This window comes from Terrapene carolina, unplaced genomic scaffold (genome assembly GCF_002925995.2).
Source record: "Terrapene carolina triunguis isolate 2854851 unplaced genomic scaffold, T_m_triunguis-2.0 Scaffold66, whole genome shotgun sequence".
Lineage (NCBI taxonomy): Eukaryota > Metazoa > Chordata > Testudines > Emydidae > Terrapene > Terrapene triunguis.
In genome coordinates this window covers 72,688,239-72,708,743 of record NW_020664417.1, presented here as the reverse complement: position 1 = coordinate 72,708,743, position 20,505 = coordinate 72,688,239, and the positions used below count along the sequence as shown (strand labels likewise).

Sequence of the window (20,505 nt, the reverse complement as noted above, 5' to 3'; positions counted from 1 at the left end):
TCTATACTGGCACCGCAGCGCTGAAGCCAGGAGCGGCGCCAGGGTTTTTGGCGCCCTAGGCGGGGGTCCTTCCGCGCTCCCGGTCGTCGTCGGCAATTCTGCGGCGCGGGGTCCCTCTGCGCTCCCGGTCTTCGGGGCACTTCGGCGGCAGGTCCCGGAGCGAGTGAAGGACCCGCCGCAGAATTGCCGCCGAAGACCCGGAGCGCGGAAGGACCCCCCGCCGCCGAATTGCCGCCCCCCCAAATCCTGGCGCCCTAGGCGACCGCCTAAGTCGCCTAAATGGAAGCGCCGGCCCTGGCTGTAGCCCTGGTGCAGAAAGCTCTACGCGGCATTGTTTTTTTGCAGTGCTGCAACTGTGCAGTTTCTGTGCACTAAGTGGTTGGCAGTGTGTACACCTCGGGAGTTACAACGCAGACAGCTGCTTTACTTCTCAGAAACTTGCCAGTGTAGACAAGGCCTAACTTAATCATGTCATGAACCAAAGCAGTTGTGTCCTTGCCAGGATATTTGTTGATAACTAGTTTATCATTTAAGGGGATTTGTTACACAGACAGAAGTCTTTTAATTGATCTTTAAACACAAGGCCCCAACAGAAGTATTCCTGGGGGATATCTATTGAATGATGTCACATGCCAAACTAACTAATTGTGCATTTCCCAAAAAATTACACACTTGCCATTAGACTGTTTTGTCATCCAGTATTGTCACTTGATGTGAAGTCACACCGATGACATAATTTACCTGCTGCATAACTTGTGGGTTGTGTAATCAGTTGCCGAATAGAACTACCTAAAGTTATTTTGGCCTGCTGCTTCACTGCCCTATGGCCAGATGAGGATGTCAGTATCTACACTACCTCAGCAAAAGGACATTCAAAGCAGTTTTCAGCTCCTAGAAGAATGTTGAAATAACTGTTGATCCAACCAAGTGGAGCTTTATCAAATGGTAATAAGTGAAGATAAAGCACAGTAAGGACCTCCTTTGCTCTAAGAGTAAAGTGCATAACCAGTCATACACTGTGGCACCCTCTTCTTCTCTAGAAATTTGGAAAGCGCTCAGTCTACCACTCCCCCTGCATCATGTGTCTCTTCTGTCTATTTAGATTGTAAACTCTTGCAGGGCCAGGATGTCTTTTTGTTCTCTTTGTACAGCACCTACCACAATGGGGTCTTGGTCCATGGCTGGGGTTCCTAGGCACAATGGTAATACAAATAATAAATAATATTTTCCCATGTTTCCTGACAGGTAAATCACTTTCCCCAACTGCCTACCTTTCATTTTTGATAAACTAAAAACATACCATATGTGAATAGCATCTGTTGTGGCCTCCATTGTGTTAAGAGCTATACAATACAATTCTATTGAGGTATCTCTACATGATGGAGACGTGATAGTCTTCACATAGTTGAAGGTGTGGCTAGTTGCCCATTATAGTTGACCCACACATTTACCTTTAATATCCATCTGAATGTTTAGTGCAGGTTAGAATTTTTATCGAAAATTTGGAAAAAATCTGGGCACAGTAAATTTGAGATTTGACCATTCAAAAACAAAAGTTGTTTACATCTCTCATACATATTCTTACATTTTTGACTTATCATACTTCCAAAATGTTTGGACTTCAAAACTCTCAATTTGTTTTATTTTGTTCTTCTGCTCCCAGACAACATTAGTGACTTTTGTTGGATTATGTAGAGGACTTTATTTAGTTATTAAAAAGCAGTTTTTATTCCCAAATGCCATACTTAAAGGATGTATCCATCGTGCCAGCTGTTTAGCTTTAACAGAAATAAAAAGATCAATAACTTGACACACATCTTATTTTAGTAACAGTTTTATTCCTCGATTTTCAGTGAAAATGAATTATAGATTTTTTAAAATAAAAGCTTACATAGTTTGAACAAAATAAACCATGCAGATAAATGGGAAGAAAGCATTTTTTCTTTCATATGGAAGAAGAGTGGAATCAGATAGATACAGTCCTATTGTCTGTAATTTGATGGAAACTCAGTACAAAAATCTTATATAGATTCTGTTACATTCTTTCCAGATTATGTGCCATGAAATTACTGCTTTATAAACGGAATTGGGGAAATTGCAACAGAAAAGGCAATTGAGTAAACATAATTAAATTATATCTCAAAATGCAGACAAATTAGTAGAAAATAGTAACTGTTTCCAAAAATAATACTGCAATGACAAGTATTGTCCCCCTCCCTCCACACACCCAAGGAATGATCTAAGGAATAGTAAATGTGAAAATGCAAAGGTTTATAAAAATGTTGCTCCTGTCACGTAAGCACGGTAAAGAGATGGACATCAGTTTCTGACTTTTTACAGTGACTTATTAAGCAGTGCATTAAGAAATGAAGCCTGGATTCATTTCAGTACAAACTGAACAACTTTAATGGTGCATGGTCTCCATTCTTACATTACAAAACAGAATATTTTCAAGCCCTGAGGAACAGAAGGAGAGAGAAGTAGAAAACTTCACTTTAAATTGTCAATTTATCTCAACCTCCATGAACTATGGACTTTTAGTATGCTATTGTGTTGGTGGCATAGGGTGTAAATTTCTTTTGTATGAAGATAGATATCAATTCTTAAATGTACATAGATATTCTGACATTGAACATTAGATTTTTGAGGGTTTTTTAATTTTTGTTTTTTAGCTCTAACCATTAAATACAGCAGATATGTAAAAGTAAAAAGGAGTGGGGGGAAATAGAAGTCCACAGTCAATGTGTATGATTATGATAACTAATAATGTTTTATTAAGAGCATGTTTTGCACGTGATGTATTGATAAGACTACAGGATAAAGCTACATAAATTTTGCATAGCCCTTAAAAACTTCACAACTTTGCCTTTGCAATTAATTAACATTGCTGTAACATTTTAAAAAATGCTATGTATTAAATACAGGAAGTATCCAGGTAACACTGCAGATATAGATGCAAAAATGAGTTAATTCTCCCAAGCAACTGAAAGGTTTTTAAGAATGAGAACTGACATTAGGAATCCTGTGAACTTTACAAAAAAACACATTGCCCAATGTAAATAGCCATAATATAAGGAAAGGACAGAAAAAGGGGCACATGGGGGAAAAAATAGTGACTGTCAAGGGCAGGGGTTCTCAATCTATTTACCATTGTGGGCCACATCCAATACTACCTGTTTGGCCCTGAGGATGTCACATGGGCCGCATCTCTGCTGATTGGGCTGCAAGCAGCCCACAGGCCACAGGTTGAGAACCACTAGTCAAGGGTACGGGAAATGGAGCCACCTGGGGGGTGAAAGTTTGAGTGGGATGGAATAAGCTGTGCAAGGATGAGTATGGTCTGTGGGGTAGCAAGTCCATTCCTACTCAGCTAGCAGCCTCCATACAGACTTCTATTTTGGAGGAATTTGTAATCATTTGAAAAGAGCTAAAGAAATTCTCAAAGCACTTTAAAATCGAGTTAAGATTGCAGATATGCTTCACTAACTTAACAGAGGTTAGTTGCATCCGACGAAGTGGGCATTCACCCACGAAAGCTTATGCTCCAATACATTTGTTAGTCTTAAAGGTGCCACAGGACTCTCTGTTGCTTTTTACAGATCCAGACTAACACAGCTACCCCTCTGATACTTAACAGAGGTAGGAAGCTTTACAACAACACTGTAGATTTTAAAAAGTGCTTTTTAGAAAGTTAACATATTAAAAACAAATAAAGCTGGGAAGTATAAAAGTGGACACTGAGGGGTCTTCAGATAGCCTTAACTCTGGCCCAGGTTACTACCCTGGAATCAGAAGTCAACCTTATCCATAAACTTCATCATTCCTCAACACTACCAGTCCCAGTGTAACAATATCCACTCTCAGTGACATTATATAAGTTCTACAGTTTTGTCTATGAGAATTTACCATTAGTGAAACCATTGAATTATATGATTATGTATGGTGGATATCTGCAACTTAATACAAATAGGATAAACTAGATAGCACTTTTCAAAGCTAAATAACTTAATGGTTTAAAAAGCTGTTTTCCATGCTTACTGCTTAATGTGTTTCTGACCTTTTGATCCACTTTTAGTCACAACAGATAGCCAATCATCTAAAAGAAACAGGAAACACTACTTTTTAGATAAGTTTTTTTAAAATTAAGCATTATTTCTTGTGAAGAAAAATGTATTTCATCTGACTAGTTTCATGCCATGTTTCAGCCCCATGTGAACAAAAGCAGCTGTGTTGGAAACCCATGGGAAAAAATGGTTTAGGCTGGAAATGGCAACTTGCCCTTAACAATAGCAGTGCTGTGAATGTATCACTAAAAGAAAAGGTCCAAAAGTTTTCAGGTGCACCTCAACTGCTGCCAGTTTAGTAGAAGCAATCTGCCTTTCAGTTCTTGTAGAACAAGATTTGCTAGAGTGCTTTCCCTACTGCTAAAGCTTTCCCTTTGTGTATAATATGGATGATTTAGAAGAAGCTGTGTCAGCACTGATTTATACATTGACAGCTAAGGATAATAAGATATGGGCAAACATACAGCTCACCCTTTTACAGATTAACCTGCAGACTGCATTAGGCAAATTTGATGGCATTAAAAGAATTTGCCAATTTGTCTGGAAACAATTTCTCTTGTGTTGTGTCAAGGGTAACATTTCATGCCATTGTACTAATTTAAATGGCTTTGATAAATTGTTCCAGAGGTTAGACAATAGTACTGTAGATATATTTTGCCTCTTTAAAATAAAAGGGCTATTAACATAATTGTTAAATGAAATTAATTAGTTAAAATCAAAAGAAGTCTTAGGAACATAGGTTTAAAGAAAAACACACTGCAGTACAAATATTGTGCCAAAATGATTAAACAACGCGTTCAGGAAATTATATTTTGGTTTTAGTTTCTAGTAAACAGAAACACTGTTCCAGTACAGCTACAATAGTATAGTGTTTTTGTTTACTAGAAACTAAAACAAAAAATACATATGAAACTTCAGAGGCAATGTAAAAGTTGCTATATTAAAATGAACAAAGATGTAATGATTTCTTATCCAAGTAAAGGGTTACCACAGGTTCAGAAAAATCTCTGAAAATGCTTTAGTAAAAGCCTTATTAGCTCTGATAGGTAGTAGGTAATGAGAAACACAAGGGGCAAAGTTCCTTTGTATTATGCTCATATTCTTAGTGTTGTTCAGCTGCGTAGAAACGTGGATTTCGTATCTGAGTGGTTGTTAATTTCAGCAAAGTGTATCTTTCGTTTTTTAGAGGAGTCATGTAGTATGTACTGTATTAATGTTTTGAGTTGAAAAAAGGAATAACATCCTTCAGAGAAATGATTGTAAATTTTTCATAACTTAATACTTAAAGATTAATAATGTATGGGATGGCATTGCTGAGTTTTATTTCCAGAATTCAAGGGCTCCTTTATTACATCCTATCTGCATATAATTACAAAGAACACAAACTATGCAAAAATCATACACGGAAGGTTATTGCAGAACAAATGCTAGATATATTTGGAGCAGAATTAAAGAGTGTAACTAAGCAAATGTGCATGCCTAGGACAATGTTGTTTCTTCATTTAGAACAATTCTAGAAGGAAACTGCCTTTAAAAAACCCTAAAAGTGGTCTCTCTCGCTCCTTCTTGCCAAGGATAGTGAAATTAACATGCAGCTGGTCTTCTCTGATAAATGGATTCTGTTAGGTCACTGAGGGGATGCATGTGACATTAAGTGATTTACAGTCCTTTACCTTAATGAAATTGTTTCAGTGAGATGACGGTGAGAGCTTTTAATGGATAGCTTTTCTTGATGTAATGAAATTGCATTTCTTTGGCATTTAATATAAGGTGCAGTTATTATTTACTGGAGCTTTCCTAGAGCTGCTGTTTTGCGCAGACAGTTCAGAACAAAAAGAGATTTCAGTGGCAGCATCAAGGCCAGAATGGCGTGTGACATTCTTAAGCAGATGAGTGTATTTGTGAGAGCGTTTCAGTTACTGTGGCCTAGCTACATAGACCCTTTAGGAGGCTTTCTTACGCAGCGTTCATCTCTTTTACCTATACCCTCGTAATCTGTTTAACAGGCAACTGGATTACAACCAGATCAGCTGTATTGAAGATGGGGCATTTAGGGCTCTACGCGACCTGGAAGTGCTGTAAGTACTGCTTGTATCTTACTTTTAACGGGAGCTCAGTATCTAGGGAGTACTAATGTAAAAGCTTATCTGCTAGCTGCAGCCTGGTGACAAAATGGTCTAGTGAAAAGATGTCTTAAAATAATCCATTGTGATGTGTTGTAAAATGGTAAATATATATATAAAGACATATTATTTTGCTCACCCAGAAAAGCATTTCACAAAATAATCAGATGACATGTATTGTAAGAAAGAGACACTTCCTGAAAAAAAAAAAGTACTAATGCAACCCTTTATTTTTGTAAAATATTTTTCATTGTTGAAGTGCCACACACTTTAATATTGCTTTTGTTATGTAATCTGATGTAGATAACCTCTATCTGCCTGTTTATCTATATCAAAATGATAAATACCTTGAATACATTTGTGATGCTAACTGTTTTCACCCAGCTACTTTTTCAGTAAACAGAACTGTGATATCTGATATGTAGCCTGTCCGTCCATTATTAAATGCTTTACAACTGATTTTTTTTATACACAACATATTTATGGCATTGATTGAAGGATTGGGTTGCACGTTGCCTTGCTTACTTTTTTCTCATGTTGAAATTGCTGTCAAATGAAGATAAAGGTAACAAAAAAATCTACAATGACCCTTGACCTGAAAATAGTAACTATGATGAGTAAAAAGTCTAATTCCCAAAGAATTTGAGGCGCAGGGTACATTCTTTAAATATTTCTTCTGTCATTGAAAGTGTCACATTCCTTGGTTACTTTTATACATTTAAAGAAAGCGGGATACTTTGTTCTCTATCAATAATAGTGCTTCTCTGGATGTCGTTTTAAATCACCCTCGTTTCAGACGACTTGGAAACCCAAAGCTAAATTAAATTGGTGGGAGGAGAGAGCTTTAAGTCTTAACTTAATTTTTGTTAGTAATTATGTAAAATCAAGAAGCTTTTCTGAGAACACACATTATCTTTTTATGACTAGACTCCAAAGGATAAAATGTGAGCAACTTAGGGAAAAGGTGGCAGTTATTCAGCTGCTATTGAGCTAATCTATGATTACTATGAGTGGATAGCTGTGACTATTTGTTTTTAATTTTTAATATTTTAATCACATTTCTTGGTTTTAAGTCATTAGAGTCAAGTAACCAGATAACCCAAGTGTTGCTTTGTCTTTTTAAAAATGTATTAAAATACACTGCTTATTTGATATTAACATATGTGAATTGTAAAGTATATAAATGGGTGGTTTGTCAGCATACCATTTATACAAGTGTGTGATTTTTATCCACACTTTCCAAGGAACTCACCTGTATCACAGGGTAACTTATATTTTCACAGTGTTGGTTAGGGCGGTTATCATCTTACCTTATTTTAAATATATAGCCTCCTTTAACAGTGCATTTTATATATGTCCAAAAGAATTGAATTTTGAATGTGTATTTTAATTAAATCAAATATTATTTGTGCTGCTTTACTGCCATTATTTTTACTGATCAAATCTGGTAAAAATTCCCATAGATTTCAATGAGCACAGAATCAAATCCGTACAAATTAGTAGTATTGCACCACAAAGGCAGGTAATCTTGCAGTATTTTGTGCCTGAATATACATATGTTATTACTATTAGTTAAATATGTAAATAAATCAAACTCTTGAATTAAACCATTTGATTTGATAAACAATATTATAGAAGAACTTAAATTACAAACAAGGTTGAGACAAATATGTTGAATGGAACTGTAAATTGCACCTTCACAGCAGGAATATTGTCTAATAAATAAATAAAAGTAAAAAAAAAAGAAGATATTCAGGTCAGTCAATAGCCTAATGTACATTGAATAATTAGCAAAGCTAAATATATTGGTTTTGATTGGATTTATTCTGTCTGTATGAATATTGTGCATGGAATGCGTATCTTCTATCAAAATACAAGTGTATAATAGAGCTTTTAGTATGTCCTGTACCCTGATTGAATCGTGTTTTAAAAATTTTGCTGAAGTGACAGGTCTTGTACAGTTCTGAACAAAAAAAAAACAAAAAAACTTTCCATCATTGGAAACTTTGGTAACATTGCGGAGGTTCAGAGGTTATTATAATTAAAGGGATGCAGTCAACATGAAATCTAGACAATTCAAAAGAAGAGTTAAAAGTAGTTTCAGGTACTACTACTGGCAGTGAATCCTCAAGAAAATTTCTGTGGCTTTCAGTCAAATTTCCTATTTTTTAAAATGTTTTTCTCTCCGCTGCAGCTGTGTGACTGAAGCAAATGGGGGAAACTGACTATGCAGGGTGATCCTGGCAATTCACACAATGCTGTTAAGTTCAAAAAGTAAACAAACTCCAAAAATAGAAACATTATCTTTTCTTTAATCTCTTTCAGCCATCAGAATTTTGGGGGTTATGTGTAACAGTAGGTGAAAATATTTCACATAGAAGCATGATTTTTTTTTAAGTTGGCAGTGTCCCTTTAATGAAAGCCACAGATTTGGGTTATTAGATGGAATTGTTTATGGTCTAATCCATTAAATTACTACTAGCTACTGTTTTGCTGTACTCCAGCAATTAAATCCATAGAATTAAATTGGTGCAACATAAGGGGAATACAAGAACACTCAAAGAAAGAAAGAATTAGTTAAATAACCAAACACCAGAAATACGATATTGATCATTAAAAGTGTTTATAAAATCTGTTCTATTTAAGTAGTATAAGAACTACATAAATCCTCACTGGTTTGCGTTTCCTTTTTTAAAAAGGTGTACCTTTGAAGTCACCCATTAATAAGTCATGCAGGGAGAGTCATAGGAACTGTATATTTTTCATTTGGACATTGTGACAGAGAGTCATATAAAGACAGTGATCATATCACCATTTTAGACCCTTTTCTGGCAGTCTCACCTTTGCACTAGCCCTATGCAAAATGTCACTTCTTTCAAGTAGGGCACATGTCCTTGTCATCTTTTTTTCCTTTCTTCCTGATTCTACTCCTCTTATCAAACTGTCTGTACTGGGCTATCTTGATTATCACTTCAAATGTTTTTTTTCTCTTACTTAATTGGCCTCTCAGAGTTGGTAAGACAACTCCCACCTGTTCATGCTCTCTGTATGTGTGTATATATATCTCCTCAATATATGTTCCATTCCATATGCATCCGAAGAAGTGGGCTGTAGCCCACGAAAGCTTATGCTCTAATAAATTTGTTAGTCTCTAAGGTGCCACAAGTACTCCTGTTCTTTTTACTCCTCTTTGGTTTCTGTACCCCTCAGGGCACACAGAGGAGTTACCTTGTGTGTGGGTGAAGAGAACATTTAGGAACAGAAATCAGTAAGCACACTGAGGTAAATTTGCAACACATTGCACCAGAAATTAACTCACATAGCTACCATTAAATCTAATTGGAGGTGCTCAACCTGATTCCGTTTATGGTGCTGGCAATTTACCCTTGTGTGTTTCAGAAGTACTTTGTACTTTTAATGCAAAAGTCTTGAGAAACCAGCACAAATTATGCAAATTATGCTTCATGTTTTTAAAAAATACAACTGAAACACTTGCTTTTTCAAAAAGGAGCACAAAGATTCAGCCAATGGAATTCTCAATTCATTAGAGTTGATTAGCTAAAGCGCAAAATAACATTTTCAAATAAACAAGTTGTAAGACAAAAATATGGGGGAATATTAACTCTTTAAATCATATTGCTCTCTTCCTTGTTCTAGAGTCAAGCTTGTCTTCTTTTTATATCAAACTAAAGATAATAGTTAAATGCAAGATACTTGATAAAGTTTTCATACGTTATTACTCATTCTCTTTGCAATTAATGTATGCTAAGACAACTCTTTGCTAACCAAGTATTTATTTACTTAGATGTATTCACTGTGCCTGTGCCAAGTTGTAAGCACATTGCACAACGTACATAGAACTATTCTGGTAAAATATTAAGGCTCCCAAGAGGTCCGTACCTTATACAGAACAAGTCACCTAAAATCATCTTGCAACTCTCCATGGCAACTACCAACCCCATCTCCCACATAGTGTCAGTAAGCCTCCGTGTCATCCTTCCCAGGACCACCTGGGCCAAGTGGATCTTGCAGCATGTCTTCAAAATGATCAAATCTGGGCCCTGAGGAACCAGAGTGTGAAGTGAATTCCAGAACCAGGGATCCCTCTCTGAGAATGTCCTGCCACTAGCTGTCCCCTGCTTTATACTAGGATGGCATTCCCACCTTTAATACCTCAGATGATCTCAACATTTGCAGTGACTGACAGGGAGACAGCCTTTCAGGTAGCTGGGGTTTGAATCACTTGGGACATAAAGGTCAAATGCCAACACTTCATCTGGAATCCATTGGCAGCTAAGGCGGCTCACACAGCACAGGTGTAAACGCTCTTTTTCTGAAATCCCGCTTTTAAAAAGCAGGTCCCTGCATTCTGCACTAGCTGTATTTTCTCCAAAATCATAGCAAATTTGTATCTCAAGTAATACCATCTGATTTTCTTCAGAAATGTTTGGACAATATCTGGAATCCTGATAACTTCAGCATGCTAAGTTGAATCTTTTTGTATTTTGCAGCACTCTCAACAATAACAACATCACTCGACTTTCAGTGGCAAGTTTCAACCACATGCCCAAACTCAGAACCTTGTAAGTAGTCCCAATGACAATAGCTGTTCTGTTAATCTAGTGTGTTCACCACTTCACTATTTCTACACAAGTTTTGCTAGTGGTTCTGAAAAGGCATCTAGATGGATTTGGGGGCAAGAAAGGGAAAAAGTGCAACTCAAAGATCTCTAGGTTGAGATCCACTCCAGCAGCATAAGGGCACTATGTGAGTCAATTGCAGAGAAATCTTTGAGGTAAAATTAACAAACCCCCCAACCCAAGGGAAGTAAGTGAGACCCATGAACTAGAGACCCTTGTATCAGTTGTGCAGGGTATTGGGGCCACTGGATCCACAGAAATGCAGCTGCCATGGTCATTTCTCTATCCTGCCACAAATTGCAGCAATGCCCTCCACACCATACAGGAGTTTCACCATCTAGAGAAGAAGGTAGACACTACTCTGCACATTATAACTTAGGGTGACCAGACAGCAAATGTGAAAGATCGGGACGGGGGTGGGGTAATAGGAGCCTATATAAGAAAACGAACCAAAAATTGGGACTGTCCCTATAAAATCGGGACATCTGGTCACCCTATTATAACTATATCTAAAAATAGGTGCTTTTGAGAATGAAAAAAAAGTGTTTTACTTTGAGCTATTCAATAGGTCACATTTCATTTAAGAATAAGGAAGAATCTTTGATTGGCTGTCAGATGTGATAAATGGGAAATCTTTATGCTTTTATGACTGCACTGCTAGCAGACCTAATTAAACTAAACTGGCTCTCCAACATTCTTTGTAACAAAAAATTATAGCATCAACTGGCAGTGCTGTTATAATTAAGGTTGTGTCAGCATTTACATTAAGGCCCCAATTTTTAGCAGTTATGACTGAAACATAAGCATATGCTTCAGGCTACTAAAATGAAACAAAGAAACTATTCATTCACGTTCTAGCCTTTTTTTAAGTTTATGCAAAAAACTAAGGATGGCTTTTTTTAAAACATGCAATTATTATATAATTAACATATAATAATATAATATTTTAGGGCCTATCCAGGCAGAACTCCCACTAAAGTGAAAAATGGGTGAAATTGAAAGTAAATGGGATGCTTGCTTGAAAACAAAAAAGGTCAATATAGGCCCATGGATGGTACTTATATAACCCAAAATGGCCTTGATTTCATTTATTTTGATTTATTTTATTTTTTTTATGTGGAGGCCATTTTGGATTACACAAGTATTGTGAAATCAATGGGCATAGTCAGCTGTGTAAAGTTAAGTATTTTTTTCAAGATCAGGTCCTAGGTTCGTTCAGTGGTTCTTAAACTGTGTAGTCCATGGACTACCAGTGGTCAGTGTTGTATTTATAATGTATTCTGACTGTGCACCTAGGGTTGCCAGGCATCCGGTTTTCGACCGGGTTCAGAGTGCAGGCGCTTACCTCAGGCGGTTCCCAGTCGGCAGCGCAGCAGGGCTAAGGCAGGCTCCCTGCCTGCCCTGGCTCCACGCAGTTCCCAGAAGTGGCCAGCATGTTCCTGCAGCCCCTAGGTGAAGGGGCAATCAGGGAAGCTCCATGTGCTGTCCCTGTCCCCTGTCCCCCCACAGTGCTGGCTCCGCAGCTTTTATTGGTCAGGAACTACAGCCAATGGGCGCTGTGGTGGCGGCGCCTTTGGGCGCGGACAGCATGCAGAGTGGCCTGGCCCATCCGCCTAGGAGGAGCAGGACATGCTGGCCGCTTCCGGGAGCCACGCAGAGCTAGGGCAGGCATGGAGCCGGCTTTAGCCCCGCTGCGTTGCTGACTGGGAGCCGCCTGAGGTAAGCAGCTGAACTCCCTCCCTCCCGCACCCCAACCCTCTGCCCCAGGTTGGATCCCCTTCCCGTACTCTTAACTCCCTCCGAGTCTGCACCCCAAACCCCTGCCCCAGCCCTGAGCCCTCTCCTTCACCCCAAACCCCTCGTCCCTGGCCTCACCCCAGAGCCCACACCTCCAGCTGGAGCCCCTTCCCACACCCCAACCTCCTGTCTCAGAACTGAGCTCTCTCCCGCACCCAAACTCCCTCCTGGAGCCCACACTCTGCACCCCAGCCCCCTGCCCCAGCCTTGAGCCCCCTCCTACACCCCAAACCACTCATCCCTGGTCCCACCCTGGAGCCCGCATCCCCTCCTGCACTCCAACCCCCTGTCCCAGCCCTGAGCACGTTCCCTCACTCCGAACCTCTCGGCCGCAGTCTGGAGCCCCTTCCTGCACCCCTAATCCCCAGCCCCATCCTAGAGCCTGCATCCCCAGCCAGAGCCCTCGCCCCCACAAACCCCAACCCCTTGCCCAGCCCACACCCCCAGCCAGAGCCCTCACCCCCTCCTGCACACCAAGCCCCTCCCAACCCAGTGAAAGTGAATGAGGGTGGGGGAGAGCAAGCGACAGGGGGCAGGGGGATAGAGTGAGTGGGAGCAGGGACTCGGAGAAGGGGTGGAGCCTCAGGGAAGGGGCAGGGCAGGGGTGTTCGGTTTTGTGCGATTAGAAAGTTGGCAACCCTATATGCACCTGAAGGCATAAGTGTCTATACCTCACTATATATATTTACTTAAACTTTATTTCAACAGTACAAGTGGCATTTAGGCAATAGGCTATAAGAGTGATTTTAGTCTTGCATAAAGATTTTTGTGGGATGGTTGTTCAGCTTAAAATTTATTATATAAACAAAAGAAAGTCAACACAGAATGCCCTCCATCATCACTGTGACATTTAGCTGTAACAATAAATAGCCAGAGGACAATTCAAAAGAGAGATTTGTCACTCTAATCCCACTTACACTGATATTACACGTGTAACTGCATTGCCTTCAATGGAGTTACTGTTGGCTTTGAACTGATGTAAGCAAGTGCAGAATCAGACACTATGTCCTTACCCAGTGCTGGCCATGTATGGTATGCATCATATTGTATGCTGTATCTCTCTGCTACAATACCCACACATCATAAAAATAGTTAAGGAAAATACATCAATTTTAACTTTAATTTTTAGTCCTCTGTGAATGGAAATAAGAATCAATTAAATCATCTTGCTTTTGTTGGTTGTTTCCACAGCCTTGATGTTACTTAAATGGGTTTTTAGTGGGTTAATTAGCTTTCTCAGCTGAGTTCTGTTTTTTTTAATATCCATTACAATTATTTGCTTAGAATTGAGCACATTAGCTAAAAAGGACTAAAATGATATTACTCTGTTATGGATGATTCTGGGAGTAAAGTTTTGATTTATAGCTTTGAAAGTCCTTTTCTTTAGTTTGAAAAAACAAAAAACCCAGGCTGAAGTAATTTACCTAATTTAGTGAATACATTTGTCTGATATTTTATCAATGGCAAAGTGCTTTTTGGCACTTGGCAAGGAGCCATGATCTTGTGTAGGTCTCTGCCAACAGAGAGGCAACTTACTTAATTCCTTCACTCACTGCCATTTGGTCTTTTAATTTCAGGCATTGCTTTGAATATGAGTCCCTAGGAGCCAAAAGCAGCTAATCCCCTTTTCTGTGATTAAACAAAAGGAGAGAAAATCAGGAAGGGATGTGAAAGAAGGTGTTTTATATTGCATTATTATTCTGTCTTGTTCAGCAGCAAAATGAATATGACCTGCTAAAAGGATTTTGCAAGTAGTTTCTATAGAGACTAATAACAGCCAGACTTACTGATATCTCTAATTGGAAGCCAAATCTTTTATTAGCTTTTTTTGTTGTCAGTATATTACTGTGATAAACCAGTCTACTTTAGACTTTTTTGATTTATTGGCCTTTTGTACAGAGCTAAGCTAAAGAATTCAAGAGCTGTTTTCAAACTCTGGTGTATTTGCTTTTCTCTTTTAGGAGAGAGGGAAGAAACTGTAGATACTCAATTTTGTGATAGCAAACCTAGTTTCTTATTAAACTAATTAGACCAACCTAAAAAGGCTTTTTGCTACTTAAATGTTAATAAATAAAGCTACATGACTCTCCAGCTTCAAATGAAAAATTTAAAAGATCGATTCCTCATTAAGGACTTCTTATTAGTAAATCTTCCCGATCTGTAAAACTCTGTCACTCAGGTTTTTTGCTAATTTAAACATATTGACTTGTTTCCTCTCATTCAGTCGACTTCACTCGAATAATCTCTACTGTGATTGCCACCTGGCTTGGCTATCTGATTGGCTGCGGCAGCGACCCCGAGTTGGCCTGTACACACAGTGTATGGGCCCATCCCACCTGAGGGGACACAATGTAGCAGAGGTTCAAAAACGAGAATTTGTCTGCAGTGGTAAGGGAAACAAATTCTGCAACAGAGCTCTGATTTAATGCATGTTTAACACCAGTTTAACAGAGATTGTAATGATATGCACTGTACGCTGTTTCTAGCTCTACAGAGTCTAAAAATGTTGTTTGAAAACCTGTTCAGTTATTTTGGAGATATACATGGCTCTAATGTGGGTAATTGTGTTCCTATGTACTTTATGTAAATGATTCATATATATATATCAAATGATAAATATATACACACACACACACACACACACACACACACATAAAATACATAGCAACACTATATACGTACCTTTCTAAAAACAAATATTTGGAGATGGGTGACTATGAAAATGAAATCTCAATGTACATTTTGAGACAGTCAGGAAGCTTTCTATATGGAATGACTCTCTGTTCTTTTTAATTTACAGGCTCTTTGTTCCCTACTTCAGTATTTTCAACCGTTTTCATAAACTCCCCACTCCCCAAAGAACCCCTTTTGGAATACCATTTGTATGCTTTAGCAACTCTGGTTGTTTTCTGAAGTGAAATAATGAAATGACTAACAGTTCAGTACTAACCACTTTTTCTTTATTCATTTTTTCCCCTTTATTCATAGATGAGGAAGAAGGCAAGTTCATGTTTCTTTTTTTAATAGTTTTAGACTTGGATTGAAAAATATCTGTAAACTTGGGTTAATGTTTCTGGTTCCCCAAATTCTTAAGAACAATAGCATATGTGCAACTGTATCTGCTGTATTTAAACCCTGATCTGCGAGTTTTACCGTGCAGGCAGACCTTTGTGTCCAGCAGAGCCCCGTTGATGTCGACAGAGCACCACACAAGCACCAGGATCCATCCATATAAATCTTGTAGGACTAAGGCTTAATGAGTGCATTCCTAACTTGAGTATAATGCCTCCTTGCTCCACAAATTCTGCCTTTAGGTGCATGTGCAGGGATCTCAGTGAAATCCTGTTCGTACACCTGAGAATTTGTCTTTAAGTGAATATCTCTGAACATTCCCATTGTAAATCCCTATTTTGGGGGATTTATAACTTTGCACCTTGATATACATGTCTTAGCCCTGGATCAATTTATTTTTATTCAATAACATCAATTTGAATATTTTTTTACATTAGGAGTGTAACAACAGTAGCATAGGTTTATTAGTTTTAGTTGCCTGTTTGCTCTCTTGTAACTCCAGAATAATGCTGAAATTTAGATATTGTAAACTGCTAGCTCAAAAGGCAAGTCTTTTTTGTTAGTGTAATTTTAACAAAATGGATCTGTTAAAGTTTGAAATACTGAACATGCAGAGCAATTAGTTTCTAACTGCCAGTAGAGCAAGTTTCTAGGTGAAAGTATGACATTAGAGAATTGAGAAGGACATGTTAGTCTTAAAGTCATGATTCCAAAGTGGGCCATCAAACTATTTTCTGTGGGTTACAAAATTTTCTCCAGCTTTCAAAAACAAAAACAAAACAAGCAACAAAAACCTCCCCAGTTTCTCACCCTCCTGAATTTAAATAGCTACAGTAATTAAATTTACTGACTATACTGGGGGACGTGCAATTTATGCATTTTCAGTAATATGTATAAATTATACTTCATGATCTACTTTCTGAATATTACATTTAAATGTAGTGAATATAAATGCCAACCTTGATAACATAGGGCACAATGAACTTTGAAACTATTTAGTTATGAATTACAGCAATATGAGTCAAGATGAGGGGTGATCAGGATTTTGTGGGGTATCTTTGCATTTTTGGCTGAAATAACACAAAGGGTCAAATCTTGATTCCATGGAAGCCAATGGCAAAACTCCCACTGAACTGTATTGGGCCAGGGGGTTCACTTGAAATGCTTTTGGATTCTGGGTATGTAGTCACAGGAGAAAAAAGAGTCTGCATCAGGTATATAATATACACATTGAAAGGTAATTTTTAAATAAGTAGTTATGCAATAGAATTTACCTGTTCAGGAGGTGTTTTGGTTTTTATGGGACAGTTCATTCATTTCCATTAACAATTTTTATTTAATACTATCATAAAAACAAAAGAAATAGATCAGTGATACTTAGAGATATTTAAACCCACAAAAGAAAAAAAATGGTTGAAAATCTTGATTGATACTGTGTCTTCAGTGCATTTCATTTTGCCCACATATTTTTGCGCAACAAGCAGTTTTTGGAACATATGAATGTTAACCAAGCTAAGAAATTATGAAAGCAAGAGTTAAAGCTGTAAATCTGAATTTTCTCTTCCATGCTCTTCAAGTTAGTTCAACATGCAGGTATTATTCAGTTAATCTAATTAATGTGCAGGTGTTATTCAGATTAATTAATGTAACTCAAAGTAACTGATTTTGTAGCCATGTTTATTCTAAGAGCTCTGTGTGTTATTTTGTAGGGAAGGGAGAAATAGGATTGTTCACTGTTGGAATGATCTAGACTTCTTCTGTTTGACTATTCTGCAGTTTTAGAAGAAGCAATTTGTTTTCTGTTCCAGGTCATCAGTCTTTTATGGCTCCCTCCTGCAGCGTCTTGCATTGTCCTACTGCATGTACCTGTAGTAACAACATTGTTGACTGTCGTGGGAAAGGCCTTACTGAGATCCCAACCAATCTTCCAGAAACTATTACTGAAATGTAGGTTATCTTGCTTTTTTGCCATTAACTTGTAGAAATGTAGTGTTCCCTCTATCTACTTATATTTATTTGCTCTGGTAAGTAATATGCTGTATAGGAAGAGTGTTTTGGAATATACCAGAAATAAAAATATTTGGTGTGTAGGAAACCATTTGTTATAGTCTTGTATTTTCAGTTATAGGTTCATTATAGGGACACTAGTCACAGAACTGTTTTTAAGATTGCAAACAGAATGGTCTTAAAATGGGGCATAAATGATGTTATTTCTACACCTAAGTAGCCTTTCAACACAGACAACAAACCACAACCTTACCTTTGCCCCCTTGGGTGCCTTCCTTCAGTCATCCCTTTTAACAAACCACCTATTCCCAGTGCAATAAATCACTACACCAAATATCCACAACTAGTTGTGCTGGGAGTAAATAGCTGGTAAAGGAGTATCCTCAAAAGGGCGAATTTAGAGGGCAGATTTAAGGTTGAGGAATGTGATCTGTGTTGTAGTTGTAGAAGCGATAAAAGATGTGTCTGTGGGGGAGGAGTAGATAATATGTACTGTTAAGGTGGCTTATCTTTTCATATGTTATAAAAAATGAGTATTTTTGGAATATACAACTACTTTTAATATCAGCATTTGGTTTGTATGAATATACATGCTGTATAAATTACAAAACTTAATTCAGTTGGCTGACACAGAGCCAAGTGACCTAAAATAGTTTTGTTGTATTGCTCTACTGGCAAGTCAGTTGTTTTTGCCAAAAACTAACAACAGGTTATCCAATAACTAAAACAGAGCCACTAGACTCTGTGATTTAAAATAGAAAAGCCACTGCAGAGGGTTACTCTTCTGGTGCAGTACTTTTCCTGTAAGACCCTGTATAGGAAGTGAGATTTTAAAATGTATTCTACACTGCATAGAAGAATGTACTTCTGATGTTTTCCACACATATCAGTAGAAGGAATATTATTTTTTAATTCTCCTTCAAGTTCATGTGCATGTGCACATGTGCATTCCACTCTTGGTATCTGTGTGCTCAGTGCGTGGCCATCAGTATAAGTGGAATGGAGATGTGCAACACATCTTGAAGAACAGCAGTTACTGAACAGGTTAGTATCTTTTTTTTATAAAAAGAGGAAAACTCATATGAAAAGAATATGAATTATTATAAACATATGCTTGTTAATAATACAAGTTATTTTCTTTCAGAAGTATTAAAATGAGAAGTTGAAAGATATACAAGATAAAGGAACCATCTTCAAATTTTCTGGGGTGTTCACAAATAAAAATAGTTGTGAACACTCTCAGAAACAGGACACCCACAGATTTGCTTAACTATGGTCTGAGTAAAAAATAACTTTTAATAAAGTGTTTAAAGCAGATAGGTGGAGCAGAAACTATTGAGGCAATTTACATTGACCTTTATCTAACATGCAGTGCCACTGCAGTAAAAGTAACTGAATTTGCAACACTCCATACAAGAAAAATATTTTTCAGTATATTAAAAATTATTTATACAGAAATATTTAGTTTCTAGAAAAATCATTGTATTGTGGGGTTGAGTAGGACCTCACAGGAGGGAACAATCAGTTGCACACATACAAAATGGGAAATGACTGCCTAGGCAGGAGTACTGCGGAAAGGGATCTGGGGGTCATAGTGGACCACAAGATAAATATGAGTCAACAGTATAACGCTGTTGCAAAAAAAGTGAACATCATTCTGGGATGTATGAGCAGGAGTGTTGTAAGCAAGACCCGAGAAGTAATTCTTCCGCTCTACTCTGTGCTGATTAGGCCTCAACTGGAGTATTGTGTCCAGTTCTGGGCACCACATTTCAGGAAGGATGTGGAGAAATTGGAGAGAGTCCAGAGAAGAGCAACAAAAATGATTAAAGGTCTAGAAAACATGACTTATGAGGGAAGATTGAAAAAATTAGGTTTGTTTAGTCTGGAAAAGAGAAGACAGAGGGGACATAACAGTTTTCAAGTACGTAAAGTGTTGTTACATGGAGGAGGAAGAAAAATTGTTTTTCTTAACCTTTTGAGGATAGGACAAGAAGCAATGGGCTTAAATTGCAGCAAGGGCCGTTTAGGTTGGACATTAGGAAAAACTTCCTAACTGTCAGAGTAGTTAAGCACTGGAATAAATTGCCTAGGGAGGTTGTGGGATCTCCATCATTGGAGATTTTTAAGAGTAGGTTAGACAAACACCTGTCAGGGATGGTCTAGATAATACTTAGTCCTGCCATGAGTGCCGGGGACTGGACTAAATGACCTCTCGAGGTCCTTTCCAGTTCTGTGATTCTATGAGCAATGTCACTCTTCTAATAGCACTGGGTATTGGATCCCACTGTCAACATTTTCCATTTTGAACGTCATCTCTGGACAGCCTACATTTATACCCATGAAAACTCATTATCTTCAGTAGGTTTTCAAAGGTGTGATTAAAGGAAGAATTTGCTCTAGTCTATATTATATATGTAAGTATATATCATATAGCTACCATGTTGCTGCTGGTTTTAAAAGCATAGTAGCTGCATAATGGCGCAGTACAGGCAGTTGAAGAAATAACAGCATTCCTACCTCAGGGTGTGCATAATCTTGGATCTGTTCAAATGCAATACAAGAACACATAAAACATTTTAAAGCAGAAGTTTGAGCTGTTTTAACTAGAATAGAAATACATCAGTTTAATGTCATGAGAAAGGTGCTTTGGTTAGTGGTTGAATGTTACGCTAAGAATCAGGATTTTGAGAAGTGTTTTTGAAGTGGAGATAGAGCACACTTAGCACCCAGTATTTGGGAAAGGACTCCAACTGCAGAAGGCAGCACCACAGAAAACATGACAACAAAGGGGGTAGCAAA

General features: G+C 37.9%; 1 protein-coding gene across 1 annotated transcript in view; it reads left to right on the top strand.

The window, feature by feature from the left end:
• SLIT2 (slit guidance ligand 2) overlaps nt 1-20,505 on the top strand; it is a 407,535-nt gene that overhangs the window by 257,342 nt on the left and 129,688 nt on the right. Inside the window, exons 6-9 of the mRNA XM_026648011.1 lie at nt 6,071-6,142; nt 10,699-10,770; nt 14,849-15,012; nt 17,505-17,643. Of these exons, the coding sequence (XP_026503796.1) occupies nt 6,071-6,142; nt 10,699-10,770; nt 14,849-15,012; nt 17,505-17,643 (447 nt within the window). The remainder of the gene's footprint in view (nt 1-6,070; nt 6,143-10,698; nt 10,771-14,848; nt 15,013-17,504; nt 17,644-20,505) is intronic.